Source organism: Rhinatrema bivittatum, chromosome 6 (assembly GCF_901001135.1).
Source record: "Rhinatrema bivittatum chromosome 6, aRhiBiv1.1, whole genome shotgun sequence".
NCBI classification, from domain to species: domain Eukaryota; kingdom Metazoa; phylum Chordata; class Amphibia; order Gymnophiona; family Rhinatrematidae; genus Rhinatrema; species Rhinatrema bivittatum.
In genome coordinates, this window is record NC_042620.1 from 295,309,879 (window position 1) to 295,335,867 (window position 25,989).

Sequence of the window (25,989 nt, forward strand, 5' to 3'; positions counted from 1 at the left end):
ATGCTGCCTCTGCAAACATTCAGATCCTCACTCCCACACACAATCTCTCAACTCATCTCATACACGCATGCACACACCCTCTACAGACCCTCAGCCTCTCTCTCACCTCTGGGCCTCCTCTTCGTGGGTCGCCGCAGGATGGGCTCTGCAGCGGCCCTGAACTTCTCGGGCCGTGGCAGCCCTCCTACCGGGCCTCTTCCTCTTCTTGGGCCACTGCGACTTGGGATTCGCAGCAGCCCACGGCGGCTCCTCCTCTTCTGCACGCGCTGATGCTCGTCTTCCTTCCTGCCCACGCGGCTCCGGCAACGTTTACTTCCGGGGCGCACAGGCAGGAAGGAGGAAGAGCATCAGCGCGTTTGAACGCGATCTTTTTCTTCGGGCAAGGAGGCTCAGCGGCCGCATGAGCCTCCTTGCGCCCGGGGGCATTGGCTCCCCTCGGGATACCACTGCTCGCGTCTGCCCCTAATACCTTGGAAGCTTTATTTAAAAAAAAAAAAAAATGACGTCACAGGATTGACCGGCCCACCGGGGGAAGCCAGATCCCCCGATAGGTCAATCCGCCCCTGTTTACAAGGGATGGCTTACTTTCGGGGGAGGTCTTATATTTTGGAATTCGGCAAAATCTCTACTAGGTCTTATTTTTGGGGGATGTCTTATTTTTGGGGAAACACGGTAGTATCATTTGAGCTTTGTCTGTATGCACTTTTGAATTGTCCTTGTTATAAGTGGGATTGGAGGAAAGGCATACAGGAGGCCTATCATCCAGGGAATGAGGAAGGCATCCTGAGCGACTGAGTGGACTGGGACGTATCGAGCAGATTTTTGGAACTTGAGCGTTGATCCCGATGCAAAGAGATCTATCGCAGATGTTCCCCATTGTATGAATGTGTTTTGGGCTATCTTTGCATTGAGTGTCCATTCGTGAGGATGAAAGATTCGACTTAACCTGTCTGCTCTTGTGTTCGCCACTCCTGGAAGGTAAGTCGCTTGCAAATGTATGCAATGTTGATGAGCATGCTCGAAGATGATCAATGTCTCTTTGCACAAGGACCATGAACCAGACCCTCCTTGTTTGTTGATGTAAAACATCGCTACTTGATTGTCCGTGTAGATCATGACTCTGCAGCCCCTGAGGTAGTCTTAAAAAGCTTGTAATGCCTTTCGAATCACTGAGTTCTAATAAATTTATCTGCAGGGTCTGCTCTTTGATTGTCCATAATCCTTGCGTTTCGTAAATCTCGAGATGTGCTCCCCATCCCTTGTGAGACGCATCTGTGGTTAAGACTGCATTGTGAGGAGGGGGGACTGAATAGTGCTCCCTTGGAAAGGGTGGAGTGTAAGAGCCACCATGCTATGTCTTTTCTCATTTCGACTGTTAGCGATATTTTCTGTGTCAACGGTTGTGCTTCCATTGTCGTTTCAGTCCCCACTGCAAATGTCTCATGTGTAGTCTGGTATTGGGAACCGTGAAAATGGCTGCCGCCATGTGACCTAAGACTACTAGAACTTGCCTCGCTGAAGGTCTTTGAGTGTGATTCAATAGATAGAGAAGTTGACGTAGTTGTATTATTCGTTCAGTTGGGAGGTATGCCCTGTTTCGAGTGGTGTCCAGGCATGCTCCTATAAACTGTAGCTTTTGTGTTGGTTTCAGATGTGATTTTTGAAAATTGATCACTAGCCCCAATTCCTGTAAGCACTGTATCACGCATCGGAGGTGGTCGATCAAGATGTCCGGAGTCGAGGCTATTATCATCCAATCGTCCAGATATGGAAAGATTGTCATACCCTGTTGTCTGAGAAGAGCCACCACCACAACCATGCATTTGGTGAAAACCCTGGGTGCCGCCGATAGTCCAAAGTGGAGAATCTTGTATTGCTAATGTTGATGCCTGTAACGAAAGCATAGGTAACGATGGATGGATTGAAATGTGTGTGTTTGCATCCTTCAGATCGATAGAGCACATCCAGTCGTTGGGTTGAATCAGAGGTAGGATCGATTTCAAGGATACCATCTTGAATTTCTCTTTGGTCAGGAATTTGTTGAGCTCTCGAAGATCCAGGATAGGGTGAAGGCCACCTGATTTCTTGGGAATGAGTAAATATGGAGAATAGAACCCAGAGTTCTGGCTTTTTGGGGAAATCAGTGCAATGGCATTTTGTTTGTGAAGGAGAGCAATTTCCTTCCCTAGTTGTAACTGAGATCTTTGAATCTTTAGAGTGGGAAGGTGGGGTAATGTGGGTTTTGTAGTGAATTGAAGCTGGTAACCTTGACGTACTATTTCCAAAACCCATTGATCGGAAGTTATTTTCTCCCAAACTGGTAGGCAAGAGTGGATTCTTCCCGGTGGTGTTAAGTGTTGTAGTGGTGGCTGTATGATTAAAAAGATGGGATTGCTTTCACTGCAGTTGCTGGCTGCTGGTTTGTCTCTGGTTCCGTGGTTTGCCCTTGCGTTGAAGAAGGGCATGTTGTTGTTGTGGACGTTTGTAAGATGTATATATTTGTGGACGAAAAGATTGGTAAGACCTATATGGTCGACGGGTATAGGATGAGCAGCGATTAGATGTGAAATAACATTGTGTGTTTGAGTAGGCACGTTGTGATTGTAAGGACTGCACTGCTAGAGCTTCGTCCTTCAATTTGCCTACTGTCTCTTGAAAACGATCGCCAAACAGGTTGTCCCGTGTACACGGGAGGTTTGCCAATTTTTCGTGTAAATCCTCTCTGATAGTGCTCGATCGTAGCCATGCCATACTGCGGGCTGCTATGACTGTTGCTGATTCCCTAGAAGATGTTTCAAATCCTTGGTACACTGAACGGAGGTGGTGTCGGGAACACTCCTCCATATCATGGAGAGGCGGTGGAGTCTGGTCTGCTGTCGAGGAAAGCATACCCTTCGTGGCCTGAATGCATTCGTATAGGTACTGTACCATATAGAATTGGTGGTGCATAATTCTGGCATTTAACATTGCATTCTGGTACATTTTCCTCCCAAATTCGTCCAAGTATCTGTTATCCTTGGTTGGTGGGTATGAAGTATGTGTTTTTGATTTTTTGAATTGTTGCATCGCCAATTCTACCACAATTGAAGTATGTGGTAACTGTGGCATAGAGTACGGTGATGTTTTCCACATATGAAACTTTGTCAGTTTTTCTTGAAACCGCCGTGAGAGAATGAGGTGTTTCCCAGGATTTTTGTAAAACACTATGGAGTACCTCTTGCGGTGGTAGAGATGTGGGCTCTCCTGGAACATCAAATATTTTGAGGAGACCTAAGGTCTGTGATCTAGGATCTGACTCCTTTTGCACCTCTAGGTGTAAGATAGTACCCAACGTTTCTAAGAATTTTGGGTATGAAAGGTCTTCTGGAGGGTGAGTATGGTTCCTGCGGGTTCGAAGGAAATCCCGTAGATGATGGAGATGTTCATGGAGATATGGAATCTATGGGTGTGTCTTGTTTTTTAATTGGTGAAATTAGTCGATCTGGTTCTGGTGATGAAGGTTCGACAGACGGGTCTCTAGAAAGATGAACACTCTGTTCTCTGGAACTTACAGATGGTTCATTAGTCATCTTGAAGGATGATTCCAAGGTTTCATAGAAACCTGCTAGAGACTGAGATAGTTGCCAAAATGCCTCTTTCATTTTAGGAGGCATTGCTGATCGACCCGTTTGTTTTGGTAAATGATGTGGTCTCTGCTCCACCGGGGTTGGTTGAGGTAGTGTAGCTGAGAAGTCACCCTCAACAATCTTGGAAGATTTGCTTGAAGACATGGATGCATTAGAAGAAGTAAGCTGTATTACTGCTCTATGTGATAAGGTTTTAGTACATTTACTCCGAGAAGAGATGGAAGTAGAGGGGCTGACATCCCACGCTGTATCTTTATGTGCAACTTTTTTATGATGTGAATGATGCTTATGGCGATGGGTCGGTACGGATCCCATGTGTACCCTGTACCCTGGATGGTGACCGTCTCATGTTTTGGTCGGGATCCTCTCAATGATGGTGAAGTATCTAAGCGAAGTGGCGTAGAATCATGAGGTCGAGCGAGATAATTCTGGGGATTCATGTCATCGCTTTAGTCCATGTCGGCTATAGTGTTTTGACTTATGTAATATTTGTGTCGGATAACTTAATATATTCGCTCCTTGCCCTGGCGTTGGGCTCCTCGACACAGTCCTGTATGCTTGTTCAATGTGAATTGATGTTCTCGGCGCCTTGTGCACCGTCTTCGGCACCGTGTGCGCCAACGTCTTCGGCACCGCAGCATGCGTTGAGGTCTTCGGCGCCCCGGCCTGTAAATGAGACGGTGGGGCCGGTCTTGGCGCTGACGGTTCCGGCGCCGTTGACGGTAGTGCCTGCCCCCTTGGTGCCATTTCCTGCGCCAGTCACGGGCGATCATACTGCGCCTTTCATTTTAACAAGGCTGATCGATCCTGATCTGTCTGACCAGATCCCCGATCTGATGGCCTCGAATATTGCGGTAACTTCTTACCTCCAGGCCTGAAGGGACGAGGATCCCACGATGCTGCTCTTCTATGTGAGGGAACTGGTGTCGAAGGTCCCGGCGAAGAATGAGCCTCCGATGGCTCCGACAGGCTCACGAGCTCCCTCATTTTGTAGGCCCGCTGTCTCTGGGCCCTCGGGGACATGCGAGCACAAAACTCACAGTCCGTTTGGTTATGGTTGGTGCCAAGGCAACGGTAACATCGGTCATGGCCGTCCGTGACCAACATTACCTTGCCACAGCAACAAGGCTTAAACCCTGATTTCTTCGACATCTGAGGAGAAGTCAGCTCCGCGTGCGATCCTGCGCGGGAACACACGCGCAGCCACAGAGACTAAAAAACCAAACCTCTGCTTAGAAAAGCTCCGCCTCCTGGACCTGATTGACAGATCCCATGACAGCATGGCTAATTCAGCCCTGCTATCAACGGGAAACATCAGTACCCCAGACTGTAAAAAAAGTCATGGCTCATGTTGGTTGTCCCTGAATCCAAATTTCTCTTTCCTTTCAGCCTCCATCCCTATCTTCGAAGCAGAGAGCAATGTTGCAGTTGCATCAAAAGCATCAAGGCTTATTGGTTAAGGGTAATAATCCCATAGTATTTACTGTATTTTATTTATTGATTTTTTTATTTTTTTTTTAACATCGTGTAAACTGTTGTGATGGATTATATCTTAATGAAGGTATATAAAACCTGGAAAATAAAGGGTGGTAACCACTGCACTGTACTGGTTACCCCCATGCTCATCAGTTCCATAGACTGTAAAAGTCTGAGCCCTTGATGGTTGCTGTCAAAATCCAATTCCCCTTTTCCCTTGCTGTTGAAGTAGAGAGCAATGTTGAGTTGCATCAAAAGTATCATGGTTTATTTGGTTAAGGATAGTAACCCGCCACACCAGCAAGTTACCCCCATGCACGCTTTCTTCGTTTCCATTAGGACTTGGCCATAGAAGCAGTCCTGTGCAACAGTATCCCAGACCATGGAAGTTGGGGCCTCGGTTATCTAAATCAAATTCCTCTTATCCCCCTGTCATTTAAGCGGGGAACAATGTTGCAGTTGCATTAAAAGCGTCAAAGTATATTGGTTAAGGGTAGTAATCTCCATGCCTTCTGCTAAGGGTAGTAACTGCAGTAGCAGCAAGTTAACCCCCTGCATGCTTATCTCATTTCTGTCTTCTAGTCTTTAGAGATCCACACAATGCTTATCCCATGCCCCTTTGAATTCTTTGACTGTTTTCTTCTTCATCACCTCCTCAGGAAGGGCATTCCAGACCTCCACCAACTTCTCTGTATAGAAATATTTCCTGATGTTGGTTCTGAGTCAACCCCATGGAGTTTCATTTCGTGACCCCTAGTTCTATTGTTTTCTTTCCAACAGAACAGGTTCAAAGTCAGTACATCATTGAAATCTTTTAGGTATCTGAAGGTCTGTCATTTATTTTTAATTTTTATATACAGAGGTTCTTGTATGAAATACAAATCACTCCGGTTTACATAAAACAGTGAAACGCCCAAAAAAGGGGGGGCTTTACATAAAACAAAAGAACAAAGTACAAATCAAACATAGTATAGTTACAAGAAACATTTGAACTCAGTATCATAGTATCTTAGTACATTACAAAGAAAACAATTGAGCACAGTGTCTTTAATAGTGGAACAAGGGACGGGTCAACGTGAACGACTACGGAGTATATAGTATGCGGGTACAAAACTTGAATAAATCACTCCGAGCTGGAATATGTTATAGGCATTAGTCCCGGGAACTGCCTAAGAGTTTTCAAGTTATAAAAGGGGAGGGGAAGTATATTGTGTAGAAAAAGGGCAGGGAGAGATCCTTTAGGAGGGGGGGGGGCCCAGGGACAGAAGATGAGAAAAGTGATAAAACGTAGTCCTAGGATCTGATAGAGAGCATTTAGATGAATTGAGTGAAAGACTGACCAGGAGCAGCGACTGATCGAGGAGTCAGAATAAGATAACACAACGAGGTAGCCCATGATTGAGATTATCATGGCATCTAGGCAGCATTAAGTGTCTGGGAAGGCTTGGCGAAAGAGCCAGGTTTTTAGCTTTTTTTTGAACTCCTGATGACTTGGTTCAAGTCATCAGGGGGGAGAGCGTTCCATTAGTGGGGGCCTGCTGAAGATAGTGCTCGTTTCCTTAGTGATGTTTTTGCAGGCGGGGCATACAGTGTGCCTTTGTATGCGCTTCTGATGGGTCTGGAAGATGTATGAGGGGACACATAGGCAGATAAGACCATATGATCGGACGCAGGAGTGATCAGCAGACGGGTATGCACTTGCAACTTCTGAATTCACGCTTCCAGCATGAACACCTTGCCCTGCTTCATGTCAAATCGAACCAAGAGGTATTCCAGTGACTGAGTAGGCCGAAGACTGCTTTTGGCTAGGTTCGCCACCCAACCAAGTTCCTGCAGCAGGGAAATCACCTTGTGAGCCACCAGGTAGCTCTCTTTCAGTGACTTGGCATGGATTAGCCAATTGCCCAAATGAGTGTACTAGGATTCCACCATCTCTCAATTCTGCTGCAACTACCACCATTACTCTGAAGAAGATTCTGGGAGTGGTGGTCAAACCAAAGTGTAGCACCCAAAACTGAAAATGGCACCCCAGAACAGCGAACCGCAGAAAGCATTGATTTTCGGGTCAGATGGGAATGCGAAGGTATGCTTCTGACAGATTAAGGGAGGTCAGAAATTCCCAACTGCACAGTCATTATCACTGAGCCCAATGTTTCCATGAGGAAATGTTTCACCCACAGATGACAGTTGACATCTTTGAGATCCAGGATGTGACAAAATTCTTTGGCACGATGAAATAAATGGAATATCACCCTATATTTTCTTGAGATGTGGGCACTGGGACCACAGCCCTCAGACTGAGGAGCCTTGTCAATGTACCTTCCACTGCCTGCTTCTTCTGCAGGGAATAACAGGGAGATTCCATGAACATGTACCAAGGAACAGTGCAAAACTCCATCGCATATCCTTATTTATTTATTTTATTTATTTATTAACTTTTATTTACCGACATTCGTGAAGCACATCATGCCGGTTTACAATGAACTCAGGTGGGAGATACAGTATAACAATATGACAATAAAACAGTATGATATTACTAACGCAAGAGCAAAAACCAACAAAATACAACAAAATAAGCAATAAATGAAACCAAGGAATAGAGATTTGAGGGAGGGAGGGAGGGAGGGTAGGCTGAGGGGCAGGGCGAGGGGGGGGGGGAGGGAGGGGAAGGGGTAGGAGGTGGGTGGGAAAGGGGGGGAAGGGGGGAGAGGTAAAGTTAACAGAGGTAAAGGGAGAGAATAAAGCAGAAAAGAGGGATACTATGTACAGATGACTAATGTACTGGAATCACTTAACTAAATAGAATTATGGAACAATTGAAACAGGTGGTATTTACTGGGATAAAGTTTCTTCAGGGTATGCTAGGGGTGTAGAGGGCAAAGGGACAAAAGGGGGGGGTAGGGTGGTGGCTGGGTGTCGAGGATAGAGAGAGGTGACCAGGGGAGGAGGGGGGGGGGGGGATCAGGGGAGATATTAAGTTTGGTTTGCGTCAGGGGGTCCTTCTTGTATCACTTCCAGGACCCACTGATCCAATGTGATTTTGACCCATCTCTGATAAAAGAGAGGCGCATGCCCCTTTCTCCTGTTCCCAGATGTGGGTCAGCAAACCATTAGGAGACTCAGGAGATTACAATACCCGAGCCAGCACCCCTTCTGGGTTGACTGAGGCGAAAGGACTGAAACCTACTGAAAGGTCAAATCCTCTGAAAGGTCACTCCTCTATAGGGACCAAAATACCTGGATCCTCTAGCATGAGCCCTCATGGTAAATGAGTACTGCATCTGCATCTTATCCTCCGGCAACGAGGAACCAGAGATTGGCCCCACTTACTGGCCAGTTTCTCCAACTCGCTCCCAAATAAAAGTGAGCCGTTAAAGGGCAACTTGGTGAGGTTAGCCTTGGAGGTCACATCGGCAGACCAATTCCTCAACTGTAAGTAGCGCCTAGCCGCTACTATCGAAGCCACCCCTCAGGCCAAACTGTGGACCAAATCACAGCTCGCATCGGCGAAAGCGGTAGCGGCTGGTTCCATAACTGCCCTGGAATTTACCCCCGAGTCATCAACCTCCAGGGAGAGAAGCAAACAAGAATTAGTCACCAAAGAACAAGAAGTGATCTCAAAGGTCACTGCCACTGCCTCAAATGCCTACTTAAGGATAGTCTCAATCCTATCTTGAGCATCCTTCAAGGCTGCTCCTCCTTCAATGGGAATAGTGGTCCACTTGGAATCTGCACACACAAGTGCATCTACCTTCGGAAAACGTAAGCATTCTCTTACCACTGGATCCAGAGGGTACAGGCCTTCCAAAACCAGACTCCCTTTGAAATTAGCCTCTGGGGCTTCCCATTCAAGATCAATCATAAGAACATGCCATACTGGGTCAGACCAAGTGTCCATCAAGCCCAGTATCCTGTTTTCAATGGTGGCCAATCCAGGCCATAAGTGCCTGGCAAGTACCCAAAAACTAAGTCTATCCCATGCTACAGATGCTAGTAATAAAAAGCAAAATTGCTTACCTTGTAATAGGTGTTATCCCAGGACAGCAGGATGTAGTCCTCACATATGGGTGACATCAGTAATGGAGCCCTATGTACGGAAAACTTCTGTAAAAGTTTCTATGAAACTTTTGACTGGCACCAGTGTGCCTACTGAGCATGCCCAGCATGCTATGATATTCCCTGCCACAGGGGTCTCCCTTTAGTCTTGGTTTGTAGCGATAGCGTTAGCCAAAAATAAAATAATAAAACGTATCGGACCCAACTCCGCGGGGTGGCGGGTGGGTTTCGTGAGGACTACATCCTGCTGTCCTGGGATAACACCTATTACAAGGTAAGCAATTTTGCTTTATCCCAGGACAAGCAGGATGCTAGTCCTCACATATGGGTGATTAGCAAGCTAGAGGCTGAGTCAATTTGTCATGTAGCAACAGTGAAGTATTGTTGATGGAATGAATCAGCCGAAGATCACAGCAGGTTGGACGTAGAAGGAGTTGGGATTATACTGGAAACAAGTTCTTTAAGACAGATTGTCCATAGGCTGAATCTTGTCTTCCTTCTTTGTCTAGACAGTAGTGAGCTGCAAAAGTGTGAAGAGAACTCCAGGTTGCTGCTTTACAAATGTCCAGAATAGGTACAGAGCGAAGGTGTGCTACTGAGGTTGACATTGCTCTGACTGAATGTGCTTTTACTCGCCCTTGAAGAGTAAGGCCTGCTTTTCCATAACAAAATTGAATGCAATCTGCAAGCCAGTTTGACAGAGTATGCTTACCCACTGCTTTACCTGGTTTGTTTGGATCATAGGATACAAACAGCTGACTGGATTTTCTTTGGGCTGTAGTGCGGTTTAAATAGAAGGATAACGCACGCTTACAGTCCAAAGTGTGTAAGGCTCGTTCACCTTGATGGGAATGAGGCCTAGGAAAGAATGTTGGTAAAACTATGGATTGGTTCAAATGAAATTCCGTGACAACCTTAGGAAGGAACTTTGGATGTGTCCGGAGGACTACCCTGTCATGTAGGAACTTTGTAAAAGGTTCGTATGTGACTAGTGCTTGTAATTCACTGACCCTTCTAGCTGATGTAATGGCTATAAGAAAGACCGTTTTCCAAGTTAGGTACTTAAGGTCACAGGTATTTATGGGTTCAAATGGGGAACGCATGAGCCTAGTTAATACTACGTTCAGGTCCCATTGAATGCTTGGGGAATGAATTGGAGGTTTAATGTGAGTTAGGCCTCTCATGAATTTACTGACGAGAGGCTGTGTGGAGAGAGGCGCATCACCTAGCTTGTTATGATAAGCTGAGATTGCACTTAAGTGTACCCTTACAGATGACGTCTTAAGACCAGAGTCTGAGAGATGGTAAAGGTAATCTAGTAGCGTGGTAGTGGGGCAAGTGAAAGGATCTAAATCTTTCTGAGTGCACCATAAAGTAAACCTTTTCCATTTGTAGGAATAATTCTTTCTAGTGGAAGGTTTACGTGCAGCTATTAGTACCTGAGATATATTAGTTGAAAGGTTGAATGGTTGCAAGATCAAGCTTTCAACATCCATGCTGTCAGGGACAGGGATTGAAGGTTGGGATGGCGCAACTGTCCCTGTTCCTGAGTTATGAGAGTGGGAGCTACTCCCAGGCGAATTGGATCCCTGACTGAGAGATCTAGCAGTGTGGGGACCCATACTTGTCGAGGCCAATATGGGGCTATGAGTATCATGGACCCCTTGTCCTGTTGTAGCTTTACTAATGTTTTGGTTATGAGCGGTATTGGTGGATACGCGTATAACAGGCCTGAGTTCCAATGGCGAGCAAACGCGTCCTTTGGTAAGTTGTTCTGCCGGAAGAGGAAAGAGCAGTAATTGTTCACTTTGTAGTTCAGATGCGACGCAAAGAGATCTATTGTTGGTTGACCCCAGCGTTGAAATATCTTGGTTGCTATCGCTGGGTCGAGGGACCACTCGTGTGGTTGAAAGTGGCGGCTGAGGCGATCCGCTACTGTGTTGTGGATGCCTGCTAGGTAGGTGGCCCGTAGTAGAATTGAGTGTGCTAGGGCCCAGTCCCATATTTGAGCTGCTTCCTGGCAAAGGAGGTACGAGCCCGTACCACCCTGCTTGTTGATGTACCACATGGCTACTGTGTTGTCCGTTTGGATCAGAACAGTTTTGTGTGAAAGGCAGTCCTTGAACGCATGTAGAGCATAGCGTATAGCTCGAAGCTCCAGGAAGTTTATTTGAAAAGAGGCTTCTTGTTTTGTCCACGTGCCTTGCGTCTTTAAGTGAGCAATGTGCGCACCCCACCCTAAGGTGGATGCATCTGTTGTTAAAGTCACTTGTGGAACTGGTTGCTGAAAAGGCAGGCCTTTGAGCAAGTTGATTACGGATGTCCACCAGAGAAGAGATGATCTTAGATCTGGTGTGATACGAATGGGAGTGGACAATGGTTGAATGGCTTGAATCCATTGAGATTTGAGTGTCCATTGCGGTAGGCGCATGGTCAGTCTGGCCATGGGAGTTACATGAACTGTTGAGGCCATGTGTCCGAGTAGGGTGAGGCACTGATGAGCTGTAACTCGAGATTGATTGCGAACTGATTGTGCTAAGAGGACGAGTGCCTGAGCACGGTCTCTTGGAAGAAAAGCTTTTGCTGTGATAGTATTGAGATCTGCACCTATGAACTGTAACTGGTGAGATGGTGTGAGATGGGATTTCTCGTAGTTGATGAGAAACCCCAAGGAGTGAAGTAACTGCATTGTGAGATGGAGAGAAGTGAGAGCACCGTTTTGTGTTTGACTTCTGATTAGCCAATCGTCCAAGTAGGGAAACACATGTACTCTTTGCTTGTGAAGATGTGCCACCGCTACTGCAAGACACTTTGTGAACACTCGAGGTGCTGAGGCTAGGCCGAAAGGCAGTACTCGATATTGGAAGTGCTGACCTTCCACCAGAAATCGCAGGTACTGTCGATGAGGAGGAAAAATGGGAATGTGAGCATAAGCGTCTTGAAGATCCAGAGAGCAGAGCCAATCTCCTTTTTGAAGAAGAGGTAGCATGGTGCCTAATGACACCATCCTGAATTTTTCTTTCTTTAGAAATTTGTTGAGATTTCTGAGATCTAGGATTGGGCGTAGGCCCCCGGTTTTCTTTGGAATGAGGAAATATCGGGAGTAGAATCCTCTGCCCCACTGAGGCCTGGGAACTTTTTCTATGGCCTTGGCAGTCAGTAGGGTGGATAATTCTACTTGTAGAATTGTGTAATGATAAGACACTGTCCAAGATGGGATAGGAGGATTGTCGTTTGGTACAGTGAGGAAATCCAAGTGGTACCCTTGAGATACAATTGAGAGTACCCATTGATCTGTCGTGATGGAGTTCCAATTTTGATGGAAATGAGAAATTCGGCCTCCGACAGGTAATTGTGGGCAAGGATTTTTGGAATGACTCATGCTCTCTGGTTGGATTTCAAAATCCAGACGTGGACGCTGCAGGTGGAGGCTGTTGAGGTCTGGCAGGTCTCTGGCGAGGTTGTGACCTTTGAGTAGGCCTTTGCTGTCTGGGTCTGGCTGCTGGGGGATAATACCACCGAGGGCGGTAATACGGTTTCCTTGGTTCTCTTCTTGGAAGCCTCCTAGAAGGTTGGTTGTACTTCTTGCGGCAGCTGAGATAGTTGTTTAAGGGTCTCAGTGTGATCCTTAATTGTCGCCACCGCCTCTTTAACTTATCCCCAAGAGGTTTTCTCCAAGGCAGGGCAAGTCTGCCAAGCGCTCTTGTACCTCTGGTCTCAGCTCCGATGATTTCAACCAGGCCCATCTTCTGGCTGTGATTCCTGACGCTGACAGTCGGGAGGCTGTTTCAAAGGAATCATATGTTGCTCGAACCTCGTGTTTACCCGCCTCCAGGCCTTTGTGCACGAGTTTTAGTAATCCGTCCTGAAATTGGTCAGGTAACTGGTGTGACAGTGTTTCTACCTGTTTCCACAGGTCTCGCTGGTACTGATTCATAAAGAGCTGGTAAGAATTTATTCTAGATACCAGCATGGCAGCTTGGAATATTTTTCTTCCTAGATTGTCCAGGAACCGGTTATCCTTACCAGGAGGTGTAGAGGCATGCTGTTTTAACCTCTTGGCCTTCTTTTGGGCCGACTCGACCACCACTGACTGATGCGGTAATTGTGTTTTTTGAAACCCTGGGATGGGCTGTACCAGATAAGTGGCATCAGCACGCTTATTGACCGCTGCCACAGATCCAGGGTGCTCCCACATTCTGTACATCAATTCTTGTAGGACCTCATGGACTGGAATGGCAAGAATTTCCTTAGGAGGATCTACGAATTGGAGAACTTCCAAGTTTTTTGTCTGCTGTCTATCTCTGAAAGGAGGGAGAAGGGAATTGTTTCAGACATTTCCTTTATAAAATTCGAGAAGGAAAGATCCTCCGGTGGTGATTTTCTTCTATCCTCTGGTGGTGAGGGCTCAGAGAGGATATCTTCCCCTGATGAATATTCTGAGTCACTAGAGTCCAGAGGATGTTCTATAGGCCTAGAAGGCTTAAAAGGAGTGTCAGAGAGTGGTGTTTGTGGCCTGATGGGTGGTATGACACCTGAGGGGGCCTGGTAACGGTTCCTGATGGAGATCAGAACCTGGATGTTGAGGTGCAGAGGAAAAAGCGTATATAAGTGAGTCCAATTTTTCCATCAGAGGTTGAAAAATGGACGTATCATGAGATGGTACCGGCTGTGCCATCGAGGTCGATGGCCGCATTGGCAACGATGGAATCTGGGGCATCGACATCAAGGTACCGCTGGTTGCGCCCTGGATGGTACCAGTCCTGGAACCGACGGCATCGTTGATTGTGATTTCCTCGGCATCGGCATCGCGTTGTACTGGCGATGGAATCGGCGATGGTATGAAGGCCGGTTGTCGATGGCAGGAGAGGAGTAGTCGGTCGTGGCATCGCTTCCACAAAGGCATCCTGAACCGCTTGGCGTATATAAACGTCAAGTTCCGCCCGCATGGATGGTGTGAACAGAGCACCCATGGGGGGAGGCGGTGGTGGCGACATCAGTACAACCTCAGAGCCCTGAGGAGGTACGGTTCCTTCCGCCGGAATCGGCGAGGATCGCCTTGTCGATGGCTCGGAAGCCTTACCTTTGAGCCGGGGTTTCTTGGACGGTTGCCCCGTCATCTGTCGATGGCTCACCGGCTATCGGGGGTAGGTGATGCCGTATGCGGCCTACGATGCCGATGGTGATGTTTGTCTTTTTCGCGGGCTTTCTCACTGCCAGATGTTGAGGCCTTGGACGATGGTGAGGGGGAGGAAAATGGAGCGTCTCCCGACTCACCTGAGTGACGTTTTTTCAATACTACTTTTCTAATCGATCCAGCCGGAGACGATTGTTTGGAAGCAGATGGAGCAGTAACTAGTTGAATCTTGAATAGCTGCTCCATTTTGTCCAGCCGTAGACGTCGACCTTTCGAGGTCATCGTAGCGCATAAGGGACAATTTTTTACCTCATGACCCTCACCAAGGCAAAGTACACAGTCCTGGTGTGGGTCTGTGATAGACATATTTCTCGTGCATTTTGGGCATTTTTTAAAACCTGTAGCCATTTTGTGGCCGGACAGCCGTCGACGGCCTAAGACTCAGGTAAAAATGTTTTTAACCAAAAAACGGAACGGAACCGCGAGAACGGTAAAAACTCACCACGATGACTAAACTAAGGGAGACCCTTTGCGGTTGAAGTTTTTTTTTTGAAAGTTTTCCGTGAGGAAAATTGTGGAGAATCCCACAGGACTCCTAATAACCGCGAGGCTAACTGCTTCGCGGAAAAAAGAAGACTAAAGGGAGACCCCTGTGGCAGGGAATATCATAGCATGCTGGGCATGCTCAGTAGGCACACTGGTGCCAGTCAAAAGTTTCATAGAAACTTTTACAGAAGTTTTCCGTACATAGGGCTCCATTACTGATGTCACCCATATGTGAGGACTAGCATCCTGCTTGTCCTGGGATAAGGCTATTTACTAAGTCAACTTGATTAATAGCAAGTAATGGACTTCTCCAAGAACTTATCCAAACCTTTTTTAAAACCAGCTACACTAACTGCACTAACCACATCCCCTGGCAACAAATTCCAGAGTTTAATTGAGCATTGAGTGAAAAAGAACTTCTCCGATTATGAAGTTAGCATGTAGCACATTTAAAACTAGAGTGCCCCCTAGTGCTTCTATTATCCGAAAGAGTAAATAACCGATTCACATTTACCCGTTCTAGACCTCTCATGATTTTAAACACCTCTATCATATCAAACACCTCAGCCGTCTCTTCTCCAACCTGAACAGTCCTACCCTCTTTAGTTTTTCCTCATAGGGGAGCTGTTCCATCCCCTTTATCATTTTGGTCGCCCTTCGCTGTACCTTTGCCATCGCAACTATATTGGTGACCAGAATTCTACACAGTTTTCAAGGTGCAGTCTCACCATGGAGCAATACAGCGGCATTGGAGAAATTACTTACCTGATAATTTCGTTTTCCTTAGTGTAGACAGATGGACTCAGGACCAATGGGGTATAGTGTACTCGTGCTAGCAGTTGGAGACGGATCAGATTTCAATCTGACATCAGTACCTAGTACATATACCCCTGCAGGAAGTGCAGAAGCTCAGTATTTTCCGTCTCCAAAGCAGTTAGGAGCTATCTCACGCTCACTGAGCGTTCTACCAAATTTTAAAGAAAAAATCCCAGCTTCTGCACTTCCTGCAGGGGTATATGTACTAGGTGCTGACATCAGATTGAAATCTGATCCGTCTCCAACTGCTAGCACGAGTACACAATACCCCATTGTTCCTGAGTCCATCTGCTACACGCTAGGAAATATGACATTTTCCGTTTTATTCACCATTCCCTTCCTAATAATTCCTAACATTGTTTGCTTTTTTGACTGCCAAAGCACACTGAGCCGACAATTTCAATGTATTATATCCACTATGACGCCTAGATCTCTTTCCTGGGTGGTAGCTCCTAATATGGACATGTAACTATAGCATGGGTTATTTTTCCCTATATACATCACCTTGCACTTATCCACATTAAATTTCATCTGCCATTTCAGTGCCCAATTTCCCAGTCTCACAGGGTACTCCTGCAATTTATCAAAATCCGCTTATGATTTAAAATTACTCTAATTTTGTATCTGCAAATTTGATTACTTCACTCGTCGTATTCCTTTCCAGATCATTTATAAATATATTGAAAGGCACAGGTCCCAGTACAGATCCTTGAGACACTCCACCGCCTAACCCACTCCACTGAGAAATTTGTCCATTTAATCCTGTTTCCTGTCTTTTAACCAGTTTATAATCCATGAAAGGACATCGCCACCTATCCCATGACTTTTTACTTTTCCTAGAAGCCTCTCGTGAGGCATTTTCAGAAATGCCTTCTGAAAAGCCAAATACACTACATCTACCGGTTCACCTTTATCTACATGTTTATTAACCCCTTCAAAAAAGGTGAAGCAGATTTGTGAGGCAAGACTTGTCTTTGGTAAAGCCATACTGACTTTGTTCCATTAAACCATACCTTTCTATATGTTCTGTGATTTTGATCTTTGCAACACTTTCCACTATTTTTCCTGGCACTGAAGTCAGACTAAATGGTCTGTAGTTTCCAGGATCACCCCTGGAGCCCTTTTTAAATATTGGGGTTACATTAGCCACCCTCCAGTCTTCACTCAATCAATAGATGATTTTAATGATATGTTACAAAATTTTATTAATAGATCTGAAATTTGATTTTTGAGTTCCTTCAGAACCCTGGGGTGTATACCATCCAGGCCAGGTGATTTACTACTCTTCAGTTGGTCAATCAGGCCTACCATATCTTCTATGTTTATCGTGATTTGGTTCAGTCCATCTAAATCATTACCCCTGAAAACCTTCTCCTGAACGGGTATCTCCCCAACATCCTCTTTAGTAAACACCGAAGCAAAGAAATAGTTTCATCTTTCCGCAATGGCCTTATCTTCTCTAAGTGCCCCTTTAACCCCTTGATCATCTAACAGTCCAACTGACTCCCTCACAAGCTTTCTGCTTCAGATATATTTTTTAAAGTTTTTACTGTGAATTTTTGCCTCTACGGCCAACTTCTTTTCAAATTTTCTCTTAGCCTGTCTCAATGTCTTTTTCAACAGCCCCACCACAGTTACCTCTCACCAAATACTTTGCTCCATTGAGAATTAGATCTAAAATTGTTCCCTCTCTCGTCAGTTCTTGGGAACGATAAAATAGATGGAATAGCGCCTCATATTTTGTTGGGGCGTAGGAACCGGACTTATTGCCTTCAGCCTGAGTAGTCTTGTCAGAGTGGCTTCCACTGCCAGACTCTTGGTGTGGGAGTGGCAGGGTGACATAAAAAATTTGTCACGAGGGATGCTGCGGAACTCCAGAGTAAGCTTCTCGAATGTGTAGTAATCATTTGTCCGATGTGATCTCGACCCATCTTTGGTAGAAGACGGCAAGTCGACCCCATATTTCCTCTTCCTGTGGATGGGTCGGCCGATTCTCATTGGGGAGCACAGCTGGAGCTTACCTATGGGCCCGTTCCTCTCTTGGTCTGTCTGTTCTGAAAAGGCTAGGACTTTCTGGAGGAACGAGGTGCCTGGAACTGCGAGTTCCTGTAGGGTCTAAAGCATTGTGAGCCTCTGCCCTTGGTTCTTCTGGGGAAGGGGTGCTGAGATCTTTTACGTCTGTCTTCCGGTAGCTGAGGCACTGGGGATTTGCCCCATTTGCTGGCTAACTTCTCCAATATGCTTCCGAACAAGAGAAATCCTTTAAAGGGCATTCTTGTGAGATTTGTTTTAGAGGTCGCGTCAGCAGACCAATTCTGTAGCCATAGTTGTCTTCTGGCTGCCACTACCAAGGCTACGCCTCTGGCTGAGGTACGCACCAGATCTGAGCTTGTGTCCGTCAGGAAGGCTGCTGCAGGTTCCATCATCTCGCCAGTATACGTTCTGGAGTTATTTGCCTCTCTCGGTATGAGCAAGCAGGAACGTGCCACCAGTGCACAACAGGAAGCAATCTGCAGGGTCATTGCTGTTGCGAAGGCCTGCTTAAGAATGGATTCCAATCGTCTATCCTGAGTATCCTTCAATGCGGTCCCCTCCCTCAACGGGAATGATTGTTCACTTTGAGAAGGCACAGACCATGATGTCCACTTTCGGGAAACGCAGGTGTTCCTTGGTAGCTGGTTCCAGAGGGTATAGGGCTTCCAAGGCCTGACCCCCAGGGCATCCCACTCCAGGTCAATCAGTTCCTGGATGGCTTCCATCATTGGGAAATAGCATGAGGCTTTACAAAGGGACACCAGGATGGGAGTTCTTCTTTGGTTCCGCCATAGGATCCGTGCCTGGAATACCCAGTCCTCAGAATCTGGGAAAAAAAGGGCTGGTAATTCATCCTTGTGGAAGAATCAAAGCATGGTTTGGTATGGTTCCAGGCCTGGAGGGATTTCTCCTTCCAGGGAGCTGCCATCATCTGAGGTGTCTGGGGTCCCTGCCAGGGAAATTCTTTATTAGGCGAGGCATGTCTCGAGGCATCCGAGCAGGGCCGGGAGGATCCTGTGCTTCCGGCAGGGGTTGAGCCCGGGGCGCAGCTGGGGCTGATGGCACCTGAACAAAGGCCTGCAGCCCTTTGAAAAATTCTAACCAAGAGAAGGTCTCTGAGTCCATGTTAATCCCAGGGGAAGTCTGAGTAGGGGCCCATGAGGTGCCTTCTTGTGGAGAAGCCATCTCGAAGATGCATAGATCCAGGGAGTTATCATCTGTAGCAGTTTCGAACCCATCCCCTGACAGTGAGGGACCAGGCTTTGGTTCCCCCTGGGCTTCTTCACAATGCTAACAGACAGGACTCCAGTTCAGGCTGCACAGCTCTTATGTGGCAGGCTGTGCAAAGAGTGCCTTCTGGCCTTCTTGGACGCCGGTGCCATAACCTCTATGTCTAGGCGCACAGGTAATGAGCTTCAATGTGCGCTCCGTTGTGCGAGCAGGTCAGTTGTGCGTGTGTCTGTATTGGACACACCCAAGTTAGGCGCATCGGCCGCCCAGCCTGCCTTGTGCGTGCCACTGGAGAAGGGAAGATGGCGCCGACAACCCCCACACGTAAGATGGCACCCCCAAGGGTCTCCACGTGGACCCCTGCACCAGGTCGGGGCCTAGCCCAACCAAGGCTGCTCAACCCGTCTGTGCTACCTTTTTACCTCGCCGGAAGGTAACACAGAACTGGTACGGCAATCCGAGCCTCGGAGACTTGAATTTAAGGTTTGCTGCTTACCTGGTCTCGGCTTGATGGACCCTTGGTCTGACCCAGTAGTGAGCGTGAGAGAGCGTGTGAGAGAGCGTGTGAGAGTGAGAGCGTGTGAGAGTGAGAGCGTGAGAGCGTGAGAGCGTGAGAGCGAGAGAGCGAGAGAGCGAGAGAGCGAGAGAGCGAGAGAGCGAGAGAGCGAGAGAGCGAGAGAGCGAGAGAGCGAGAGAGCGAGAGCGAGAGAGCGAGAGAGAGCGCGAGAGAGAGAGAGCGAGCGCGAGAGAGAGCGAGAGAGCGAGAGAGAGAGAGAGAGAGCGAGAGCGAGAGCGAGCGCGAGAGCGAGATGATTTGATGTTGACATGTTTTAAAACAAATAGGAGCTCATAAGAGAATGCCACTGCAGTTAATTCAAACATTACATTACATTCAAACAGAAGTCATATCAAAATGAAAAGCGTGAAGCAACAGTAAGAATTATACAAAATTAGGTCAACTGCTCTATTTCTATTGCAAATTGAGAATCTGAGGTCACACTACAGCATCACTCAACTGCTTGAAAAATGTTTATGACCCCCCTAATCCACCCCCACCCCATTCACTCACCTTCACCTTTGTAGGTAGTGCTAGTGAGACTAGCTCAGGACGGAAGATTTTATACAGTGATAACAGACCCTGAAGGTGAGGCTGCACGCCCTACAGTGAGATAAGCCAAAAAGGGTTACTTAACATCTCATACAAAAACTTGCAGAACTGAAGGTTAGAAATCAGCTAACAACGTGGATAAGATCATCTCAAAAGTAGCAATGCCTTGGCTTCTTGGAAAGTGGGACCTGCCTGGGAAGACCATATCCATGAATCGACATAGGGGACTAAAACTTGGTGAAAAGGTAACAAAGTAACAGAAGCAAGAACTGGAGCCTTGAGGATGGTGTTACAGCATACAGCTGTTATAACACGCCCATGCTATGGCAAAGGAAAATTGGTTCTTACCTGCTAATTTTCGTTTCTGTAATACCAGACAAGCGGGTTTTATTCATCCCTACCAGCAGATGGAGGTAGAGAACAAAACTTTGGGCACTGCCACATATAAGAGAGTGCCACCTGCAGTCCCTCAGTATTAATCGATACTGAAGCCAAGATAAGAAAAAAATAAAGAGCGAACGAGGCTCCCAACATGGATACCCCTGACCAACTAGATAACCATGCAGAAACGCTAAACCTAGAAATTGAAGCCAGAAAATGGCAAATCTGCTTTGAAAATAAATACAGCAATAGACAAAGGAGTCTTTCGGCAGAGATCTTCAGGGCGAGCCTCTGGACTGATCTGTGGTATTAGAGGAACGAAAATTAGCAGGTAAGAACCAATTTTCCTTTCCTGAACATACCCAGATCAGTCCAGACAAGCGGGATGTACCAAAGCCCTCTTACACTGGGCAGGAACCCGAAAGAACCGCTCGAAGAACACTCTGTCCAAAAGGGGGCCGCCTCCGGGGCCCGCACATCCAAACGGTAATGCTTGGTAAAATAAAGTGTGCAATGAAGACCAAACTGCGGATCTACAGATCTCTTGGGGAGACACCAACTGACACTCAACCCAGGACATCGCCTGAGCTCGAGTCGAAGACTCACTGAACCACTCTACCTTTCGATACATAAGCTGCAGAGATAGTCTCTTTCAACCAACAAGACAAAGAAGCCTTAGACACCTTTTTGTCCTTTTTTGCTCCCCCAAACAGGAACAACAAATGATCAGAAAGACGAAAAGCGTTAGTGACTTTCAAGTAACGTAAATCCACCTGCCTCCCATTCAAAAGGTGAAGCTCTCGTCCCATCGAGGGATCCCAAGCTCAATCCTGAAACCCGGGCAACTCCACTGATTGGTTTACATAAAAAACCAACACCATCTTAGGAAGAAATGAAGGTACCATACGCAAGGACACCATATCGGCCGATATCCGGGGAAACTGATCCCAGCACGAAAGCACCTGCAATTCTGAAATCCTTCTAGCTGAACAGATAGCTACCAAAAAGACAGTCTTCAGAGCCAGGACCTTCAAAGATACCCGATTCAGAGGCTCTAACGGCTCCTCACAAAGGACCAGTAGCACGAGATTAAGATTCCATTCCGGACAAACGCGACGCAGAGGTGGACAGAGATATCTGACTCCTCGTAGAAAACGCATCTCATCCGGATGGGATGCCAAGACCTTCCCCTGGACTCTCCTTCTGAGACAATCGGAATCGGAAACCTGGACCAGAAGGGAACTATGGGCTAATCCTTTGGATAAACCCACCTGCAAAAAAGACAAAATATGGGAGAGACACACCTGAAGAGGGTCCAATCCCTGTTGTACACACCAGGTCTCATACACCTTCCATACCCTGGAATAGGCTAAAGAGGTAGCAGCGTGGGAATTACTGGTTCCGAATACCCCCTTCACGCGCAATTGCCTCCTCTCAAAGCCAGGCCACGAGACAAAAGCGATCCTCCCGATGCAGGAGATCTGGTAAATGGGTCAGGCATAGCGGTCCATCCATTGCCAGCCACACCAGATCAACAAATTACGGATAACGAGACCATTCCGAAGCCACCAGAATCTGAGTACCTTTGCTATCAGTGGCCTCGGAGGAAAGACGTACACAGGAGGACTCCAGTCGGCCACGGACATACGAGGGCATCGAGCCCCACCGCCCCAGACTCCCTCCGGTGGCTGAAGAACCTTTGCATCTTGGTATTGAGATTCGTTGCCATGAGATCGAACTGCGTGGTTCCCCACCATTCGCAGAGAAGCTCCCAGGCCCTCTGAGAGAGTTCCCACTCCCCCGGATCCAACTGCTGCCATCTGAGGTAATCCACCTGGACGATGTCAACTCCTGCGACATGGGAAGCAGAGATTCCTTCGAGATGAAACTCTGCCCACTTGAACAGCAACTGAGCCTTCTGCGCTACCGTGGGACTCTAGGTTCCTACCTGGTGGTTGATGTAAGCCACCGTGGTCGAATTGTCCGAGAAAACTCGCACCATCCGATTGCGGACCAAGGGTAGAAACTGCTCCAGTGCTTGGCACACTGCTCTCATCTCCAGGCTATTGATGGACCATTTCTGTTCAGACGTCGACCAAAGGCCCTGAGCAGACCTGCCCAAACTGCCCCCCAGCCCCCAAGACTTGCATCCGTGGTGACCACCACCCAATCCGGGACCTCGAGAGGCATCCCCTTCTCCAGATTGTTCCATGTCATCCACCAGGCCAGACTGGCCCTGGCCAGCTTCAGAGCCAGGGACAGGAAATATTGTTGTGACCAAGGATTCCAATGGGACACCAAGGCTCTCTGCAGAGGCCTCAAATGGGCAAACGCCCAGGGCACCAGTTCCAATGTGGAGAACATAGAGCCCAGGACCTGTAAGTAATCCCAGACCTTCGGCACCTATAGACGACGCAGACGCACTATCTGCCCCTGACCTTTTTTGATCCTGTCGTCTGTAAGAAACACTCTGCTCCGCTGGGTGTCGAAACGGGCTCCCAAGTATTCGAGGTAAAGGGAGGGGACCAGATGGCTCTTCTGCACATTGAAATCCCAGCCTAGAGATTCCAGGAGCGACCGAACTCTGTCCACGGACTGCACACATTCCTCTAGTGACTTTGCCCGTATCAGCCAATCGTCCAAGTACGGATGCACCAGCAGTCCCTCCCATCGCAGCGCCACCATCACCTTTGTAAAAGTCCACGAGGCGGTGGCCAGCCCGAAAGGCAGTGCTTGAAACATAGTGCTGACCCAGAACCATGAATCTGAGAAACCTCTAGTGCTCCTGACGGATGGGGATAAGCAGATACGCCTCTGCGAGATCCAGAGACGCCAAAGACTCTCCTCCCCGTACCGCCGCAATTACGATGCGCAACGTCTCCATCCAAAAACGTGATACCTTCAAACTCTAGTTGACTTTCCTCAGGTCTAGGATAGGTCGGAATGTACCTTCCTTCTTGGGTACCATGAAATAGATGGAATATCTGCCTTGTCCCTGTTCAGACACTGGCACCGGTACAACCGCCTCCAGACTTAACCGCTGAAACGTTTCCTGGACCGCTGCCCGCTTGTTTCGGGAAAGACAACATGACTCCAGAAAGACCGACCGCAGTGGACAAGAAAATTCTAAGGCGTAGCCATTTCTCACCACACAACACCCACCGGTCGGAAGTGATCTTAAGGTTTAAGGTTTATTATTATTTATATACCGTTGTCTCAGCAAGCCTTCACAACGGTTTACATTTCAATAAATATGCAGTGAGGAAATTACATTGTCATAAAAGATAAAACAGCTAAAATTTATGAGAGAAATGACTAAAACATATTAGCTGTTAAAAGATATAAAGATAAAATAAAGCTATAAATATTAAGCCAATAAAACCATTAAAACAATAAAAGATATTTACAATTCAACATTGCCTATGGATTAATAGGAAGCGGCCTGTGCATAATGAACTTAAACTCGTGTTTGTTGCTCATTTTCAATATAAGCTGCGTTGAATAACCATGTTTTAAGTTCTGCTTTGTCCTTAATTGAACTGGTAGTGAATTCCACAGTTTCGAACCGGCAATGGATAATGCTCTCTCTCGAACTTGGCTAAGATGTGCTGATTTTATTGTAGGAATTGATAGAAGACCTTTGTCAGCTGATCTTAAGTGTCGTTGAGGAGTATGCAATCTCAATACTGCATTTAGCCATTCTGTTCTTTCTCCATAAATTATATTGTGAATTATACAGACAGCTTTATACAGAATTCTAAAATGAATAGGCAGCCAATGCAAAGTTATCAATGTTGGAGTGATATGGTCACTCCTCTTAGAACCGGGCCAGCCTGCCCCCGATTACCAGAGATGAGGAGTGGACCTGCCAGATCTCATTATGAGGACTTATTGCCACCCGCACCCTGGGTGGATCCACCTCTAGATGACCTTCCAACCCCTCGAAATGACTGTTGCCTATGCGAGGACTATCTTGGGGTACAGGCCCCAGAGGGCCTCGTCTGACGAAAATGTCTGGACTCCCGAAAGAGAGGCCAAGAAGAGAAAGGTTTCCGGCCAGACTTTCGATCCTCTGGCAGCCTATTGCCCTTTGTCTCTCCCAGTGACTTCAGACGATAGAGGTCCTCACCAAACAGCTGTTTCCCCTAAAAGGGCAGATTACAGAGCTGCGATTTTGATGACAGATCTGACCAGTTGCATAGCCGCAAGTGTTGTCTGGACGCCACCACTGACACCATAGTGTGGGCAGTAGTTCTCACCAAGTCATACAAGGCATCCTCGCCATAGGCATCCCCTGCCTCCAGGTGGGCCGCCTGGACTGGGGAAAGAGTCCCGGGGGCAGACTGCTCCTGGATCCAACACAAACAGGCCCACTGCATCAGACTTGCACATACCGCCACCCGAAGGCCGAGCCCCAGGACCTCAAAAGTTCGCTTGAGATGCACTTCCGTTCCTGAACATTCTTCAGAGCAGAAGCTCCAGCCACCAGAATAGTGGTGGTCTTAGTGACTGCCAAAACTGCCGCATCCACCTTTGGGACCTTGAGAACGTCCAAGATGGTCCTGCAGAAGTGGATAAAGCTTGGACATCGCTCTGCCAACTCGCAGACTCGAGTCGGGGAGAATCACTCTGTTGATCAATTTCTGGATTTTCTTAGGAATTGGGAAAGTGCTGGGGGGGGGGGGGGGGGTCTCCGTAGGCCATCCAGAACCGGATTAACCCCTTCAGCATCTGAATCCTCCAGGGTGAGCTTAATCCCCAGCTTCTCCAATACCTGAGGTATAAGCAGGTGAAGCTCCTACCGAATTTTCAAGAGAATCACCCGCGGATCACCGCCTTCAGCCCCCTGTTCAGTTTTAGAGTACCCTGGGTCCAGAGGGGGACCGCCAATTGGGTCCCCATCCTGATCGGCCTCCAAGGAGACCTCATCCTCCTGCTTAGACTCGTCGGAATCTTCTGAGTCGATTCCAATCACGCTAGCCGTCCCTCGGGAGGCAGAGTTCGCGGGCCCGTGGAACCTTTAGGGGGGACCTTCCCCCGCTTTGCCGAACCAGTCGGGCCGTCTGTGACACCGCACTTACCTGCCTGCCTAGCCAGGAAGGCCTCGTGCAGTAAAAGTACTAATTCAGGTGAAAACACCCCCCGGGGCCCCCTAACGGCGCTTGGGGCTGCTAGGGCCAGAGACATCTGGACCTTTTTCCCTAGGTTGAACCATGGGAGACATGAGCAGCGGGGACCCCCCCGGACCAGTTCCCCTATCCGGCTCCACTTCTGCGGTCATAGCCAGTCCCTCCTGTGATCCCAGTGCCACCGCCGGTCTGCAAATGCCTCCGCGACTTTGCTTGCCGTTCAGACCCTCCCTCCCCTCCAGCACACTCCGTGCAGAGGAGGTGGTCATTCAGGCTGACCGACGAGCTACCACAGGCTCTGCAGGTCTCTGAGCTGCTTGTCTGTCATAACAAGCACCAAGAAATAAAGCAAGGCAAAATAAAAATCCACACAGGCAATCCTATGCTTGCCATGCTTTCCCGCGGCCTGGATCGCGAGGGGGAGTGGCACACCACGCGGCAGCTATCAAA

At 47.7% G+C, this 25,989-nt stretch overlaps 1 protein-coding gene across 1 annotated transcript in view; it reads right to left on the minus strand.

Annotated features, from left to right (window-relative positions):
* The window catches only part of CENPI (centromere protein I), a 252,860-nt gene that overhangs the window by 151,166 nt on the left and 75,705 nt on the right, over positions 1-25,989 (minus strand). The window contains 1 exon segment of the mRNA XM_029607381.1: positions 19,991-20,080. Within this exon segment, the coding sequence (XP_029463241.1) occupies positions 19,991-20,080 (90 nt within the window).